Source organism: Schistocerca piceifrons, chromosome 11 (genome assembly GCF_021461385.2).
Source record: "Schistocerca piceifrons isolate TAMUIC-IGC-003096 chromosome 11, iqSchPice1.1, whole genome shotgun sequence".
Taxonomy (NCBI): Eukaryota; Metazoa; Arthropoda; class Insecta; order Orthoptera; family Acrididae; genus Schistocerca; species Schistocerca piceifrons.
Genome location: NC_060148.1, coordinates 60,452,607 through 60,469,989, shown reverse-complemented (window position 1 = coordinate 60,469,989; position 17,383 = coordinate 60,452,607). Strand labels below are relative to the sequence as shown.

Genomic DNA, 17,383 nt, shown 5'->3' with positions numbered 1-17,383 from the left:
AGAACTCTGTACTGGCTCATATAATGTAACTGTGCCACTGACGTGCACTGTATACTCAGATGTACATCTGTATTTTTCGTGTATCACGTCAGATGGCAGCATCTGCTTACGGCAGTTGAGTAAAAGTTTGCAGAACTGTTGGTATGTCTAGAAGGCTGTGGGTCTCCGGGCGTGCGATTGTTTGTATTTATTTATTCATGAGTGACGTGTCTTTTGAGCTTTTCTTTCGTCGTGTTTCTATTGGAAGAATCTACAAAAGCTATAAACGTATTGTTTCTTTCGAAATAATTGTTTCTTTGCTTTTTATTCAAACTTTTGTGTGTGTGTATCTGAATGAACAGTGTGCAGTAAAGGTAAAAGCGGACAATTCGTGAAGGAAACATGGATACCCGTTTATTTTACCGAAAAAGACAAGGGAGAAGCTACATTCCTCCAGAAAGCAGTGACGAGGACTGTTTGGACAGTGATGACAGTGATCTGGATAAAACCTACGTTCCTGAACGACTTACAGGTGAGTTAGAAATTGACTAGCAATTTTCATAAAAAAATCATGTAAAGAGTTACATCAGTATAAGAAGTTGATTGGATTTTCGCTACAGTGGCAACTTTTACTTGCTCTAATATACAACTCTTTACAGTTCTTTTCATGTGTGTTCTTTTTCTCGTGACAATATATCAATTGTTGTTGTCCCAAATGTGTTTCATGCTTTTTATCTAAAAAATTGTGACTGTGACTTAGACCAGCATTGTAGCCTAGTCAGCTTTATATAGTTTCCCAGCACCATCTCTTGTTCAGTTTCTGATGACAAGTAATTCACACTCTACTTTTCAGGCTCACAATCAGGTGACAGTAGCAGCAGCGAAGAAAACTGTGATGAGCCAGATGAAGTGGGAGTGCCTTGTGTTTCAAACACAGAGCAGATAGTTGAACCTGAAGTTGGTGATAATCTTCCTCAGGCACAATCTCCATCTCGTTGTAATGTGCCGAAATTGAACCTTCTTTGGAAGAGGAACACGGTAAAATCTGTATTTCCTTCTCCTGTTTGGACTGGAGAAATTCCACCATCTACAGAAGTATTTTCACCACTAACGTACTTCAAAAAGATTTTTGACTCAAGTATCATTGACTACATATGTCAACAAACGAATCTGTATTCGAAGCAGTGTGATGTGGCCAACACCTTCAGTGTTACCTCTACCGAAATTGAACAATTTATTGGTATTGCATTCTACATGTCACTGATTGCTATACCTGGGAACAGAAGATACTGGAACAAGAAATGTGGTGTGAAACAAGTGTCTGATGTAATGACACTACGCAGATGGGAACAAATAAAGAGATATTTACATTTTGCTGACAATACTCAGCAACATTCTGCACCTGACAGACTGTTCAAGGTTAGAATGGTAAGCGACATGCTGCGAAAAAATTTATCAAAAATACCAATTGAAGAACACCTTGCAGTGGACGAACAAATTGTGCCATTCAAAGGTCACAGTAGCTTGAAACAGTATAATCCCAAGAAACCAAAAAAGTGGGGCTACAAAATATATTGCATAGCAGGTGCCAGTGGTATTATTTATGATTTCGAAGTCTATTCTGGACCTGTCAATCAACCCAGTCATCTTCCTAATGTAAACGCCAGTGGAAATGTAGTGCTCAGATTGGCTGAAAGAATACCAAAGTACAAAAATCATAAACTGTTCTATGATAACTGGTTCTGCAGTCCAGAGCTTCAAGTTGAGCTGGTAAAATGTGGTATTCACAGTCTGGGAACAGTACAATTGAATAGAGTGAGAAACAATAAGATGCCTTCTGATGCTGAAATGAAAAAGCAGGGAAGAGGCACATCTGTTGAATCCACTGCATCTGTTTCTGGATATGACCTGATTCTTGTGAAATGGCAAGACAACAGGTGTGTCAGCCTTCTGGGCACCTTTTCAGGTACTCACCCAGAAAGCCAGGTTGCAAGATATGACAACAAAACAAAGCAACGTATCCAAATAAAATGCCCAAAGATTGTGAAGGAGTACAACAAGTTTATGGGAGGTGTTGACACTATTGACTCCTTATTAGCTCTGTACAGAACGAAAATCAGGTCAAAGAAATATTACATGAGACTGTTCTTCCATTTATTGGACATGAGTTGTGTTGTTGCTTGGCTACTTTATAAGAGAGCCTGTCATGAAGATAGTATTGAAGAGAAAACCCAGATGGCTTTGTTTGATTTCAAGCTTGATATTGCTGAATCCTTATGCTGGTCAGGAAAACCATCCAAGAGACAGTCGCTGGATAGCTCACCAGGCAGTGGCACCAAAAAGAGAAGGCAGCCAAATACAGCAAATGCTGACATCAGGAAGGACAGAATCGATCACTGGCCTAACTACTGTGAAAAATCTGCCAGATGTAAATATAATAAATGTCAAAAAATAACAAAAATAATGTGTACCAAATGTAACACCTATTTGTGTTTTGTACCAGATAGAAATTGTTTCTACAATTTTCACAATGTATAAATTCTGGAAATATGTAACTGCATAGTAGTGACATTTTGCTAACTGATGTATACCCAACTTTTATAATTTTTTTTATTTTTGTTTTTTGAATAAAATTTAATTTAAAGTCTTAATTTGTGGATGTACCATAAATTTTGAACTGTGTTCTCCAAAAATTTAGTACCTTATACGAACTAATATAAACGTACTCATTACATCCGTATTTGCACAGTGTATATTTGAACATACAGAGTGATATTTTCCAAAATATATATACTAGAAAGTTTATCATCATCTATTTTTCATTCATGGGCACTATGAAGTATAAATCCAAAGTTGTTATTTGAAAATTCTTAGTTTTACTGTTCTTGTGCAATAGAGGGTTAAGTGTGATATGATTTAAATGCTTGAATAGGGGAGTAATATTTAGTATGTGATGGATAGCTTTGGTGATCGGGTTGAGGTTTAAAAAGAAGATTGAATAGGCAGATGTGTTTGGGTTGGGTCGTTATTAGGTCTCATCTAAATTGGATCCTCCTTTGAAACACAATATTTTTAATTAATTGACAGAGAAAAGTGATTGTTCTCTGTATTTGTACATTCTCTATACATCAGGAGAGAATTAGTTCTTTTAGTAAAAAATTATAAATTAATTTAGAATGTCTTACAAAGAAGAGATCATTATTGCAGAGTGAATATATAATTTTTTTTATATATTTAGTTCTAGTTAGTCAGAGCTCTACAGCACTCTAAACTACAAGGACTGTGGATAAATAATTTGGACTATATTGGTATGTGCTTAATATCGAAGAGTATGAGGAAAATTTTATAATATTAGAGTTGGAGTCCTGACCTTGTGGTAAACACACCTGCATAGAATTGCTTAAATGAACTCTTACGTCCAAGTCCTTTTCCCACGAATGTTTAGGAGGTGGTGGCAGTCTCGCGACTGAGGTTAGTAAAGTGTCTTTTCTTTTGCACCATTTTGTTAGCTTAGTAGACATATGGGAATTGAATTTTGTGTACCGCAAAAATTAAAAGTTGGTGCCAGTTTGTAGGAAGAGGTGATGGTCAGGTGACTTAGATCAGTGGAGGTAGGCCAAGTGAGCTATTTTCCTGCGATTTTCTTTGCTTAGTAGAGATAAGAGCGATATGGTGCATTATCCTGTTCGAATTTGAACATGACGCCATTTTCTAGGGGGGTTGGGGGTTAGGTTAGTGGATGTAGCCCAGTTGGCCTATTTTCCAACGATTTAGTGGTGTGACGCATTATCCTGCTGGAATTTGAATATCCCGCCAGTTTTTTTTCTGGAAGTTTAGGTTAGTGGAGGTAGCTTAATTGACCCATCTTCCCGCCAAAATTCAAACTTCCCTCCAAAATCCGCTATCTTGAATGACGTCATGCGCTGTTACCAAGTCTACAAATCGCCATCTTGGATGATGTCATGTACTATTGCCAAGTCTACAGGCCGCCATCTTGGATGACGTCATCGCCGCATACATCTGGCAACAATGGAATGTGGGGTAACACATACTTTGTTTCACTACTCCCGGACAACATGCAAAATTCAGAGAGTGGGTGCAGTTCTGTTGCTTCCTCACAAACTCGTGTTTTGCGTAAAGACCCTAGTCCATCCCCAAGTCAGAGATCTACGAGCAATTCACCGAGCAAAGCCTCAAAAAGACAACAGCGACACGGCCGCAGAAACGAAAATTCAGATGCAATTTCTAAACCTGACTTTGGAAACAGGTTGGAGACTTTGGGTGAAGCTGCTGGAAAACCATTCTGGAGTGTAATTAGCAGTCTTCGAAAGGAAGGTAAGAAGAAAATGACAAGTATTTTGGACAGGTCAGGAAAACTGCTGCTGAATCCTGTGGATGCCTTGGGCAGATGGAGGGAATATTTTGAAGAGTTGCTCAATGTAGGTGAAAATACGATCAGTAATGTTTCAGATTTCGAGGTAGAATGGGATAGGAATGAGGATGGAAATAGAATCACATTTGAGGAAGTGGTGAAAATGGTCAATAGATTGCAGTGCGATAAAGCAGCTGGGGTGGATGAAATTAAGTCGGAACTCATCAAATACAGTGGAATGTCAGGTCTTAAATGGCTACACAGGATAATTGAAATGGCCTGGGAGTCGAGACAGGTTCCATCAGACTGGACAAAAGCAGTAATCACACCAATCTTTAAACATGGAAAGAGAAAAGATTGTAACAACTACAGAGGTATCTCTTTAATCTGCGTTGTGGGTAAAATCTTCTCAGGTATTGTTGAAAGGAAAGTGCGAGTATTAGTTGAGGACCAATTGGATGAAAATCAGGGTGGGTTTAGGCCTCTTAGAGGTTGTCAGGACCAGATCTTTAGCTTACGGCAAATAATGGAGAAGTGTTATGAATGGAACAGGGAATTGTATCTATGCTTTATACACTCCTGGAAATGGAAAAAAGAACACATTGACACCGGTGTGTCAGACCCACCATACTTGCTCCGGACACTGCGAGAGGGCTGTACAAGCAATGATCACACGCACGGCACAGCGGACACACCAGGAACCGCGGTGTTGGCCGTCGAATGGCGCTAGCTGCGCAGCATTTGTGCACCGCCGCCGTCAGTGTCAGCCAGTTTGCTGTGGCATACGGAGCTCCATCGCAGTCTTTAACACTGCTAGCATGCCGCGACAGCGTGGACGTGAACCGTATGTGCAGCTGACGGACTTTGAGCGAGGGCGTATAGTGGGCATGTGGGAGGCCGGTTGGACGTAACGCCGAATTGCTCAACACATGGGGCGTGAGGTCTCCACAGTACATCGATGTTGTCGCCAGTGGTCGGCGGAAGGTGCACGTGCCCGTCGACCTGGGACCGGACCGCAGCGACGCACGGATGCACGCCAAGACCGTAGGATCCTACGCAGTGCCGTAGGGGACCGCACCGCCACTTCCCAGCAAATTAGGGACACTGTTGCTCCTGGGGTATCGGCGAGGACCATTCGCAACCGTCTCCCTGAAGCTGGGCTACGGTCCCGCACACCGTTAGGCCGTCTTCCGCTCACGCCCCAACATCTTGCAGCCCGCCTCCAGTGGTGTCGCGACAGGCGTGAATGGAGGGACGAATGGAGACGTGTCGTCTTCAGCGATGAGAGTCGCTTCTGCCTTGGTGCCAATGATGGTCGTATGCGTGTTTGGCGCCGTGCAGGTGAGCGCCACAATCAGGACTGCATACGACCGAGGCACATAGGGCCAACACCCGGCATCATGGTGTGGGGAGCGATCTCCTACACTGGCCGTACACCACTGGTGATCGTCGAGGGGACACTGAATAGTGCACGGTACATCCAAACCGTCATCGAACCCATCGTTCTACCATTCCTAGACCGGCAAGGGAACTTGCTGTTCCAACAGGACAATGCACGTCCGCATGTATCCCGTGCCACCCAACGTGCTCTAGAAGGTGTAAGTCAACTACCCTGGCCAGCAAGATCTCCGGATCTGTCCTCCATTGAGCATGTTTGGGACTGGATGAAGCGTCGTCTCACGCGGTCTGCACGTCCAGCACGAACGCTGGTCCAACTGAGGCGCCAGGTGGAAATGGCATGGCAAGCCGTTCCACAGTCGTCCCTGTTGCATCTCCCGAAACAGAAGTAGAACGCTGGCGTGAGGCAACTGTTCGGCATCTGTGGGAATTTCTTAACAAACGAGAAAAAGAACTTGGCATACAGCTGCTCGTAACTGAGGTTGTACTATCAGCGCCAATTAAATGACAGCCAGAGCAGCTGCACGAATGTTGTACTCGCCACTCACCCCAGATCCTGGGAGACGACATTCATGTGGACCATGCCACGCAAGTCGGCTCACCGCTGTTGCCACACACTCACATACCGATGGAAAGTACCAACGATCCTCCCTGCTCAAGACAACAACGCGATTCTGACCGGTCCGAAGATGCCTGAGTTCGAACAGGACTTAAAATTAGTCTCAAATATTCGTCACATAACTCCAGCCTCACTTTTGCTTCTTAAGAAATCTCTATTGCAAAGAGCACACAGGAGAAATTATCGCGATTTGTATTCCGTTTTCTTTAGATAATGCTTCTCTGTTTCTTTCTCCGCTTTCAGTGTCTGCCTGCGATACACAAATAAAATCTTTTTCTATTCTCACCTTGTACGGTACGGTCGTTTTGACGTAATTTTCCTTCAGGAATACACTGCAAACATCTTCAGTTATGTAAATGGATATGATGTTATTTATAATATCAACAATAATATAAAATCACGCACCGCGATGTTATACAAGAATTCCGTAGAGTCTGACAACGTCCAGACGTTGGCAAACGTCTGAACTAGTTAACCAGTCAGCTGCCAAAGATCTGCGGGACAGGTGGTGTCTCCTCCACCCTCACACGACTCAATATACGCACATATATAATAGTGGGGCATGTAGAATAGACCGCATATATGTCTCTCGACAGATTACAAACAATCTAAATAGTGTAGAGATCATCTCAGTCGCGTTTAGCGACCATCGCGGTTTTGTCGTTGCCATACACCTGCAGCATGCAAATGAAACACCTGCTTCCAGGTTGCACAAACTCAACACACGACACCTTGCGGCGACAGGCTTCCTCTCGAAAATGCAATCTGTGTGGCAGTATTGCCTGCAGAAAGAGAAAAACTACAGCTCAACACTTGGCGGATGGACTGCCTACCCAAAGCCACAAATTAGACTGATTGCTCAGTGTTATAGCCAGGAGGTATCTTTCTGGAAACAGTGCATATTAGAATTTTTCAGCAATGTCTCAAAGATGCTCTAAACGCCCCCATCGGACCAAATAATCTCCGCCTCCTTTTAAACTGTATTAAATCAAAGATTGTCCACATACATAATGAAAGGGCAAAAGAATCTTGGTCCTAAGTCGCCCATTGTGCGCTCTGGGCGACGAAGAACCGTCGTCCTATCACCTCGTGTGTGAAAAAACACGGGCACCACGTAAACACGTGCCAGCGATAACAATGGCGTCAAGCGAGCGTCTCGCACAGAAATCAGAGATTCTCCAACATATTACTGCCCACTACAGGGCCTTGTTTCGAGACATTGAGGTACATGGCTAAGCATTAAATTACGTGTTATATGACGTGCAGACTGACATTTCAGACACGGACTACGAACAATTGAAAGTGGAGGTGACATTACAAGACACAAAATCTGTTGTACGATCGTGCTCTAAAGGTAAGTCTCTGTGACTTGATGGACTCTAAAACTGAATTTTATCAGGTCTTCTGGGACATCTTTGAAGAAAAACTCACTGACATAGTTAACGAAATAATTTGTAGCAGCAAAACTTCTGCTAATTTTCTGGAAGGTCGAGTTGTGCTTGTCCCCAAAACACAACACACGTTCTGTGTCCAAGAATTTCGACCCATCACACTACTCAACACGGATTACATAATCGCTGCAAGTGTGTATTGCAGAGAACATGAAGCCGGTTATGAACAAAGCTATCAGCTCCTACCAAACATGTGGAGTCACACACCGATATTTTTCATGCAGCGTCTATATACTGAGACATAGGCACACGGCACTCCATAAACTATTGACAGCTGTTCTATCTGTAGACTTTGCAAATGCATTCGATAGCATAAGCATAAATATCTGAAACAAGTCATGACAAAAATGGGGTTTGGCCGAGAATTTATTAAAATAATTCAAAACTTTCTCATAGGAGCAGAATCAGTAGTCACAATAAATGGATGGGAAACCAAACCGATCCCTATCTGCCGCTTTGTCAGACAAGGATGTCCACTGTCAGTTTTCCTATTCGCTATTGCCATAGACCCGCATCTCAGCACAATAGGCCAGGTATCAGAAGGTGTACAAATATAAAATGCTTCCATTAAATGTGTGGCATACACAGACGATGTAGGCACTTTCATAGACCATACAACCGACATAGACTCGATTTGCTCCTCCCTTCGCCAGTCTGGCACGTCTGGAGCAGTGAACAACACTCATAAAACTCCATACTTCCACTGGGTCTGCTAGCTACCGATGTTGTCCGGTACAGAGTCGTGCTAGACCACAAAATGTTGGGCCTAGACGTAACTGCATGTCCGCAGCACATGCAAGCGCGAAACTAGAGAATACATCTGAACTCCATTAGGGGCATTTGCAGAAGCCACGCAACCCGGAAGCTTCATTTTCACCAGAAAGTCAAGCTCATTAATTCCTCTATCCTCTCTAAGGCACGGTATATGGTACAGTTGTTTAGTGTGCCGAAATTAATAGGACGTGTTGTATCTCAATCAGTTTACTGGCTACTCGGGCGCCACGAAATTTTTAGAGTGCGAGAAACAGTTGGTGTCCTGGACTCGGACTAGTAGATTTCAGCCGCAAATGTGCAGCCTTGCTCGTGAACCGCACTTCCACTCTGCAGGCCAGTTTCCTGGATGAATCGGCGGCAGCTCTGCTGGAAACCTATCGGCCACAATCTGAATGCATCCCAATATCGGTGGCGAACATCCCTTACTGTATGTCCTTTGTACGAGAATATATCCTTAATAGAAGTTACGCCCTCCGCACAGCCACGGATCCACACAGGACAGCACGGCAACTCTGTATCGACTTGATGGGCCAACCTCCTGTTAATAAACTGGAAGTTCGCTAACCTACTGTAAACTGGAAGCAAGGGTGGTCAAATATCAATAACAGTGTTCTGTCGTCCGATGTGTCTGCATTGTGGTACAAAGTTGTCAATAACACACTGCCCACCAATCAGCGTTTAGCCGAGGCATAGTAGCCCACACGGCAGTCTATAAACTATCGACAGCTATTCTATCCGTAGACTTTGCGAACGTATTCGATTGCATAAGCCATAAGTATCTGCTACAAGTCATGACAAAAATCTCGCCTCCCCCAACTGTGGCAGGTGTGGCGTGCCTGACACCAGGGAGCACCGCCTGCAATGTCGTGATGTTTCCAACGTGTGGAGGACTTGCCAGTCGGTGATGGCTCTCATCACTCGAACTAAACCAGCCCACACACTTGTTCACAGTGTCATTGTATCAGTTTTAAATATTTTTCACATACCAAACATAATAGTGTTGTGTGATTGGTGGGCCATACTGTCTACACCTTCATCGATCGGCAAATTCATGATGGACTCGTTTATTGAACCTATGTTCGGGAACAATATTTAATGACAAAAAATAGTGGAAAACATCATAAACTCTTTGCTAGTTTCTTATCAGCCACATTGCTTGCTTCATGTGTATGCAAAACTACTTTACTTACAATTTTTCCTATAGTGACACATGTGTGCTCCTCTTACGTCCTTCATTGTTCTTTCGGTCTCACAATCGAGATTCGATGATTCGCACCTTGATCTCATTCTTGTGTCCCTCATGTTGTTCTAGAAGAGATAACTCTTGGTATATAGTTAGCATCAGGTGGTGAAATAGAATCAGTCTACACACACACACACACATATATATATATATATATATATATATATATATATATATATATATATATATATTATAAAAAAGAGAGAGAGACTACTGTGTAATAGGATGTGGTTCCAGTTGGAAATTAAAAAAAAGGTAAAAGAATGCACCGTATGAAAAGAAGAAAAAAATTAAAAAAAGAAAAAATGCACCAGTTCTTTTCCTAACACCGAAGTTAAGCAACAATGGCCTCACTTAGTACTTGGATGGGTGACAGCCTGGGAACATCGTGTGCTGTTGGCTCATTTTTTCCTTTTTATGTCGCTACCACTCCAGCCCTCTTTTCATATTACCTTTCTGTTGCGACAAAGATGCTTCCATAAGCACTTCATACTCCTGTAAAAAGACGAAAAAAATAAAAATGAAAAAAGAAATAATGAAAAAACTGCTGTGGAAAACAACGTAGGTTCGTATACCATTGGATGCAAATTTATTTTTTGTTTTCACTCTTTGTGTTTGCAACACATTCTAAGACTTCGTTAGTTGTCAAAGTGAAGCATTTTTCCGAAATATTCGTTGTAATTTACACGTAAGGGAGCGCTTTCTCAGTAACGAGTACCTCCGATTTCGTGACTTCCACATGTTAAAGAAATTAAAGATGAAATTACCGTGCGTGAAACAACTGACAGTGTCATTTATATTTCTTCTTGTCGCAAACAACTATTTTTTTCGGAAAACGTAGCGATTTCCGAGAGTGTGGTCAGACAGGAATCATAAGAGCACAACGTAAATTACTGCGAATGAAACTAGAAGCAATCGTCTTTATTCTCAAGGTTGTCACAAGTATTTATCTGTGATCGAATCCTTAACAATAGTAGACAGAGATGAAAAATTCCCGCCACAATATTTTCAGACTATACCACCATATATGAAACATTTTGATTCATGAGATGTTTGTTATAAAGTACAACGAACTTCTATAGCTGCAGTCGCCACACGCTCTCGATAAAGCGATTTTTTTTTCAAATTTTGTTTTATGAACCAAATCTTTGATGTATCATATAGGGAAGTAGGCTACTTCATCATTTAGATCTCTAGGAGCGAGCTACAACCACATTCTATGCATCTTCTTATTCTTTGACACTGTGTTAAACAATTTTTCGGGTCCGCGAAGGTGTGTTCCATCCATGCAGCTAATTGAAGGCAGTTTATTTCCATATGCGTTTCGTTTCTTTCATTTGTGAAGTGTCATCACAAGAAAAGGAACCGAAATGCGTATGGCAATAAACAAACTGCCTTCAACAAGTTTCATAGACGGAACGTAGCTCCCTGAATTTTGAAGCAACTAAGGAACGACGGAAAACAGAAAAATTGAGGAATTTTTCAAGTGTTTTTATAGACGTATTTGTACAATGTGGTACTACGCCCCATTACTAGCTCATATTTCGAAACGAAAAATCCAGAATAAGACGTCAATGTGAATGAGAATAAAATTGCATAATGTGACATTTACGACAGTTTGTAGAATACGGTCAATATTCTATCGTAATCATGCATTCATGGAAGCACTTGGTCAGCGAAAGTTGAAAAGTTGAGAAGTGGCATGAGCCCCCTCTCATATTTCTATCTTACGATTTTCCTCTCTAATTGCATGCGGTGAAAAGTTGCTATTCCTTCACACGCGGACTTCCCACGCAGCGTCTCTCGTCACCCAGGTGGTCCGGTGACAGGCGGGATCTGCTGATCTTGAGGGGGTTAAGCCGACGGGTGTGAGGGAGTCGAGTGAATGCTTTCCAGACGCCGACATTGTCAAAAGACACGCCCGCAGGGGCCTGAAGTAGCGGCTGGGATAGAGGATCCGTTACTTCGCAGAAACATAGCGAAAACACTTTCTGGCGGGCTACCAGTGAGGCGTGGGAATGACTTGTGTTCCCAGGCAGTTGTGGCGGGAAAATTCCCGCGCTTTCTGCAAAATAGTAACTTTGATTGGCTTGCTCAGGGCATAGCTCCGTGACGTAGCAAAATCAGCACAGAAATTGGCGCCAAGAATCTCTATTGGTGGAATGGTAGTGCTCCGGCAATAGCCGGTTTTCGAGTTGCTGATTGGAACCTTTAACCACGGCCACTGTTGTGGGGGCGGGAATGTTCTGTGTTCGGCCTGTACGGGTGCTCTTGAGAGGGGAGTCGGCTCTCGCCTTTCAGTCGGAGTAGGTTACAAGACTGAGCTCTCTCTGCTCTGTACAGCCTGCCTTCTGTTGGCTGTCTAATATACTTTTATTTTATTGTAACTGTTTGATGAAGTTGCTGAAGTTTCGACTTCAACGTAACTTTCTGAGTACAGTTGGCAATTGAGCGTTCTGCGTACAAGCGGCCTATGTTGTCTGTCTTGAGCAGTTTTGGCTAAAGTTGACTGTATCAGAATTACAGTGTGACTTCGCTTGTTAAAATCAATCGGTGATTGTGTGGCGAGCCTTCTTCGTCTCCCTCAGAGGCGCATTTGTATTGCTAGGAAGTCTTTAGTCTGGAACAACCAGACCAGGATAATTAGTTTTGGGCTAGACTCGTGGCATTATCATCACCACGAAGGGACGTCGAAGCAACCAGCCATCGCCTCCGGCATGGCAGATCGTGTTCTTGCAGTTAAGAAGACAGTTTGGTAATATATGTCCGCAGCACCGGCAGACAGGGATTTTCCTAGGTGATAATCAGAGCTAAGCAGAGCACGCCTGTTCGTCTTTTTCTAACTTTGTTCTGTCGTGGGTGTTCATTGTCTGAATTCTGACTACTGTAGCAGAAATTAATGTTGGGTTGGCTGTGTGTCTCTCTTAAGACTTGAGTTGCAAGGAATTGGCTCCACATACCACTTTGTCATAAATGTCACAATCTAGTTTAGGGACAACTTCACCTTCACAGCATTTATTTGAGTATCCAATTTGAGTCAATGTGATGTATTGTAAATGTTTCATGTGTTTTTGTTTATTATTTTGACTTATAATAAATCATATTGTTATTTTGGACAGATCCTTCATTCCGTTAATCGGTAGATCAACCTTATCATTTCTCACTACATTAATGAAACTTTCCTTTATTTAACTTATTTATCAAATGAAATTATTGCAGGTGCCAAACTCTTTTCTACTCCACTTGCAGGGTCGATTACAGTCAGTTCACGTATCTTTTTAATCCATGTGCAACAGCAAAAGTCGGAGTTAGAATAGGGGGGTCTTAGAGCATCATTTACATATGTAGATTCTAGAAGAATTTAGTGTTAAATACACTGCTAACCTCAGCACCTCGCACAAAATGGCGACCCTGCCAGGATCTTTCATGTGAATCACTGATAAGCAAACAGTATTCTTAGTAGGAACATTCAAATTTTTTCTCTACTTTTTTTAATGATTAATACCCAAGTTCTTTTTCTTATAGTTCCGTGATTAGTTTTAAGTAGTGGCGCAGGATTACAGTTTTTGTTTTAAGTATATATTTTTGTTTGTTCATTGTTTTTTTGTGTTTCTTTTATGTGGTGTCCATACCACATCACACTTTGTCGGGTTTGTGTGTGGTTTCTGTACCACAACAAATCGTGCATATAATTATAGCGTTGGAACGACATTGTTGAAATTTTATGTTTATGTGTAAAAGTATTGGGAGTAGATTTTTTTTATTGTGCATTTTTTAGATAAATTTGTTTTTCACGAATGATCACGAGAAGTAAGGCACGACTATTAGTGAGTGAAGCTAAAACAAAAGTGGATACTATAATGGATAAGGGGCAGTTTACTGACGGGAATAGGTTCGGAGATGAGATGGGCACATTTTTAGCAGGACAGGACAACAGGGTCATTAATGAGGAAGGTGATTGGGACGCGATCTTAGAGCAACGTCGCGGCCGTGATTATGATAGCGAGGTAGAGGATGAAACAGAGACAGGCACACAGGTCGAGACGGTAGCAGAAGTTTATAATCAAATGAACGAGAGCAGACAGGGGCCAGCTCGGTCACGTCAGAGCTCTAGCGCCCAGGTGTCCAGAGTTACATAGCCCATGTGTGACGAGGATCAAACAGATGACATAAACCCAATACTGAGCTTCCTACGATCAATGAAAGAAGAAGCTGAAGAACAATGTAAGAAGGAGACTGAGGCAATAATTTCGCATATAGGGGAAATTCGTGGGGAATTACTAACCATAAAGAAAGAATGTGGAGAAGCAAAACAAATGTCAATGGTAGCACAAAAAGTAGCAGTCCTGGCCAAAACGGCAGCAAAAGGGGCAATGAAAATCGCAAAAGCAACTTCTCAACTCGCAGGGCGCTTGCGACATGCGACACAAGCCCACTCAAAATCCCTAGCAGTCTTAAAGACTCAAGGTAATATTGCGGTTATGAAGATCACAAAACGAATGAAAGAAGTAGAGAGTCAGATAGCAAAACTAGAGCAAAACGGGCACTCGAGCACTGCGCGTTTGGATACCAATGATGGAGTACACAGAATTGTGTCTCCGAGCAAAAGCCCGCCGTGCTCTAGCCCAGTGACAGAGTGCGGAACTAACAATGCACACGCAGAAACACCTAGTAATAGCTCCAATAATTGTAGCCCACTTAGGAGAGTGAATTCTGAGTGCCACTGCCACTGTGATACAGAGGTAGCACATCACAGCTATCAGCAAGATAGATCAGGACACTCAGCAGACGTGCAAGTATCGGAAACGAGTGACAACACCAGTGCAAGGATCGGACAGGATTTTGATCACAGTCACTTCCTGTCGATACTAAAATTCCAGAAATACAAAGGTAATGGAGGGTCGATGCATCCGAAGAGCTGGGTGATGCAGTTTACAAATTCATTACCGTTGTCATGGCCAAACTAGGCAAAATTAGAATTCATGTGTGGACACATCGAAGGCCAAGCCGCGGAAAAGATGCGGGGTGTGGCAGCGACGTGTCAGACTTAGGAATTTGTTGGTGCATTCCTGCGGACCTACTGGTCAAAGGAAACGCAAGACAGGATTAAAGAGGAAATAATATTTTGTCCTGAACTGGAAGTGTCCAGGCATAGGAGCGCAACCAAATTTTTTGATGATTTACTCAAGAAGAATCAGTTTTTAGATAGTCCATATAGCAACGGAGAAATCATTAAATTTTGCTTTTCCAAATTGCCAGTTAGGTATCAACAGACACTTGTCGGGAAGTGTGGATCAAGAGTCTATTGCGTGAACTCAAAGTAGTCTTCGATAAACAAGATGCAAAGGACAGGAAGAAGGCGCAAAATAACAAATACCACAGGCCAGCAAGGGAAGACGACAACAGATCGCATAATCGCACTGGTCAGTTAGGAAACCAGGGTTACGGAAATCAAGGTTACGCTATTCAAGATTATGGAAACCAGAGACACGGAAACCAGAACGTCAGGGAACAGGGTCAATCTAGACAAGGAATCTGGGACAGGAGGAATAACAAACGGCAAAGTGACCGTAATTGGAGAGAGCGAAACCAAGGACAACAGGAGAACCAGGAGATTCAAATTAGACCTGCAAATCCTAATGCACGTCAGAAGAGGGGGAGTCTGACCAGGGATTGGCGCTAGTCCATAGGACTCCACCACACCTCTCACACAAAGAAGTTCGTGGAATAATAGTAGTTTAAGTGGTGTACATAGTAGAATAGGCAAATATATGAACCTTTCTTCGGGGAACAATAATCGTTACATTAATAGATTAAGATTGTTAAAGTATTAACACGCTGCATTGTCTCGCATAAGAATTTACTGCTGCTATCCTTTTTTTGTTTATGTTCGCGACTTCCAATGTCGATGGAGTAGGAAACACTACCTTTTCATGAGCAATGTTTTTGTCCTTTCCTGTCTGGTGTCCATGTTGAGGGATAATGATGAGTGAGGAGATGTCGCACAAACGGGCGCATACAAGAACGTGGTTTTAGAAGCGTTTTGAGAAGTCGTGATACGCTCTACAGCGGCCACAACCAGTTCGTGAGACGTTCATACCAATACTTGCAGGCACGCAACAGTGCACTGCAAGATTGTGGTACATTGCGTGATTTCGAGGATGAATATGGGCAGTATAGTTTTTACAGTGATGCGCCAGCATCGTTGTCTTGCAAGTCGGGGTGAACCTGTGAGCGCTTGACTCCAATGGTGCCCTAGACGATAGAAATGCGGGCATAAAGCCTACCATGCCAACGTGCTGGTTGGGGATTTAGCGTGCTGCTCGTGACTGTCACAGATGAATAACCAGGGACTTATACTTGGATATTCGTGACATACTGTGTAGCTGGCGTGTGGTGGGCGACTGAATCCTCAACAGGAACCAGTCTTGGCTTTGCCTCTGGAAAGGTGCGCTTTCATTGCTAAAACTGCATCACATACAAAATTATGTTCAACTATAAATTTATTGTCTTGTATAGCCATGGCTAACCCAGTCTCTGGAGTTTCAGTGAGGCGTAGTGAGAACTCGGAGGTTATGTCGTACGGCGCGCACATCACTGTCGTCAATAGCAGCGAGCAGCGAGACATCTCAACGTAACGGGAATTATGTAAGAGTATTGTATAAGGTAAACAAAATAAATAAATAAAAATAGAAAAAAGGTAAGATATCCTAGGATAAGTTAAACCGTAGGATTTAACAATAACTAGATTAATATTATTGGGGTTTTCTACCACAAGTAGGAATGTTAGGCGCGCGCCTGTTGGGATGTTATTTTTCAGGTCATCAAATCACAGACCCGAGACGGAGGGACGACCGGCGAGCGAACGTAGAATAGTTGCATGTTCTTTATAGCTCAGTAAAACTTCAGCCTGCATAATAACATAATTTATTCAGAAGACATAGAATGTAGATCGTTGGCATATGGTAGTTAATTCTTGAGCATGTCTACTGTCGATCTATATAAGTAATAGTAATATTGGTGTGGGCCTGCACATTTAGTTGTTAATCCAATACATAGCATCAGTTGTCACACACCATATACAATAGTGAGATCGGTCTCTACACAAATATCAAGATAAATTATTTCCATGTCTAAATTAGATACACCAAGATTTTGTTATAATGATAGCCATAGATTAATAACTATAAAAGTAAAATAAGAGTGTCTGAAATGACAGACCATCAGTGTGTCATTATGTAAATTTATTATAACATAGAAGGTCATGGGGAAAAGTTAGGCATAAGATTTTTGTAAGAATTGTGCAGATGACGGGGATCGTGGCAATGCAGAGGCCAGCCGGAGGTCATCGGCTACCTGCAAGAAGAAAGCGTCAGCGCGCTACCTGATGTGAAGGGCGCGAGAACATCCGGTCCTACAAGCTGACAGTCACCGGGCCGTATACCTGAGGGATTACGCGGGATCCTCGCTGGGCCACAAGCGAAAGTGAGGCTGGCCGTTGACACTGACACGCGACCCACACACGACAGCCTGCTAGCTCTCCGGAC

The 17,383-nt window shown here is 42.6% G+C and overlaps 1 protein-coding gene across 1 annotated transcript in view; it reads left to right on the top strand.

Moving 5' to 3' along the window:
* Positions 1-379: 379 nt before the first annotated feature.
* LOC124719684 (piggyBac transposable element-derived protein 3-like) overlaps positions 380-17,383 on the top strand; it is a 33,462-nt gene continuing 16,458 nt past the window's right edge. Inside the window, exons 1-2 of the mRNA XM_047244893.1 lie at positions 380-511; positions 833-2,407. Coding sequence (XP_047100849.1) covers positions 382-511; positions 833-2,407 — 1,705 coding nt within the window. The 5' untranslated portion in view covers positions 380-381. The remainder of the gene's footprint in view (positions 512-832; positions 2,408-17,383) is intronic.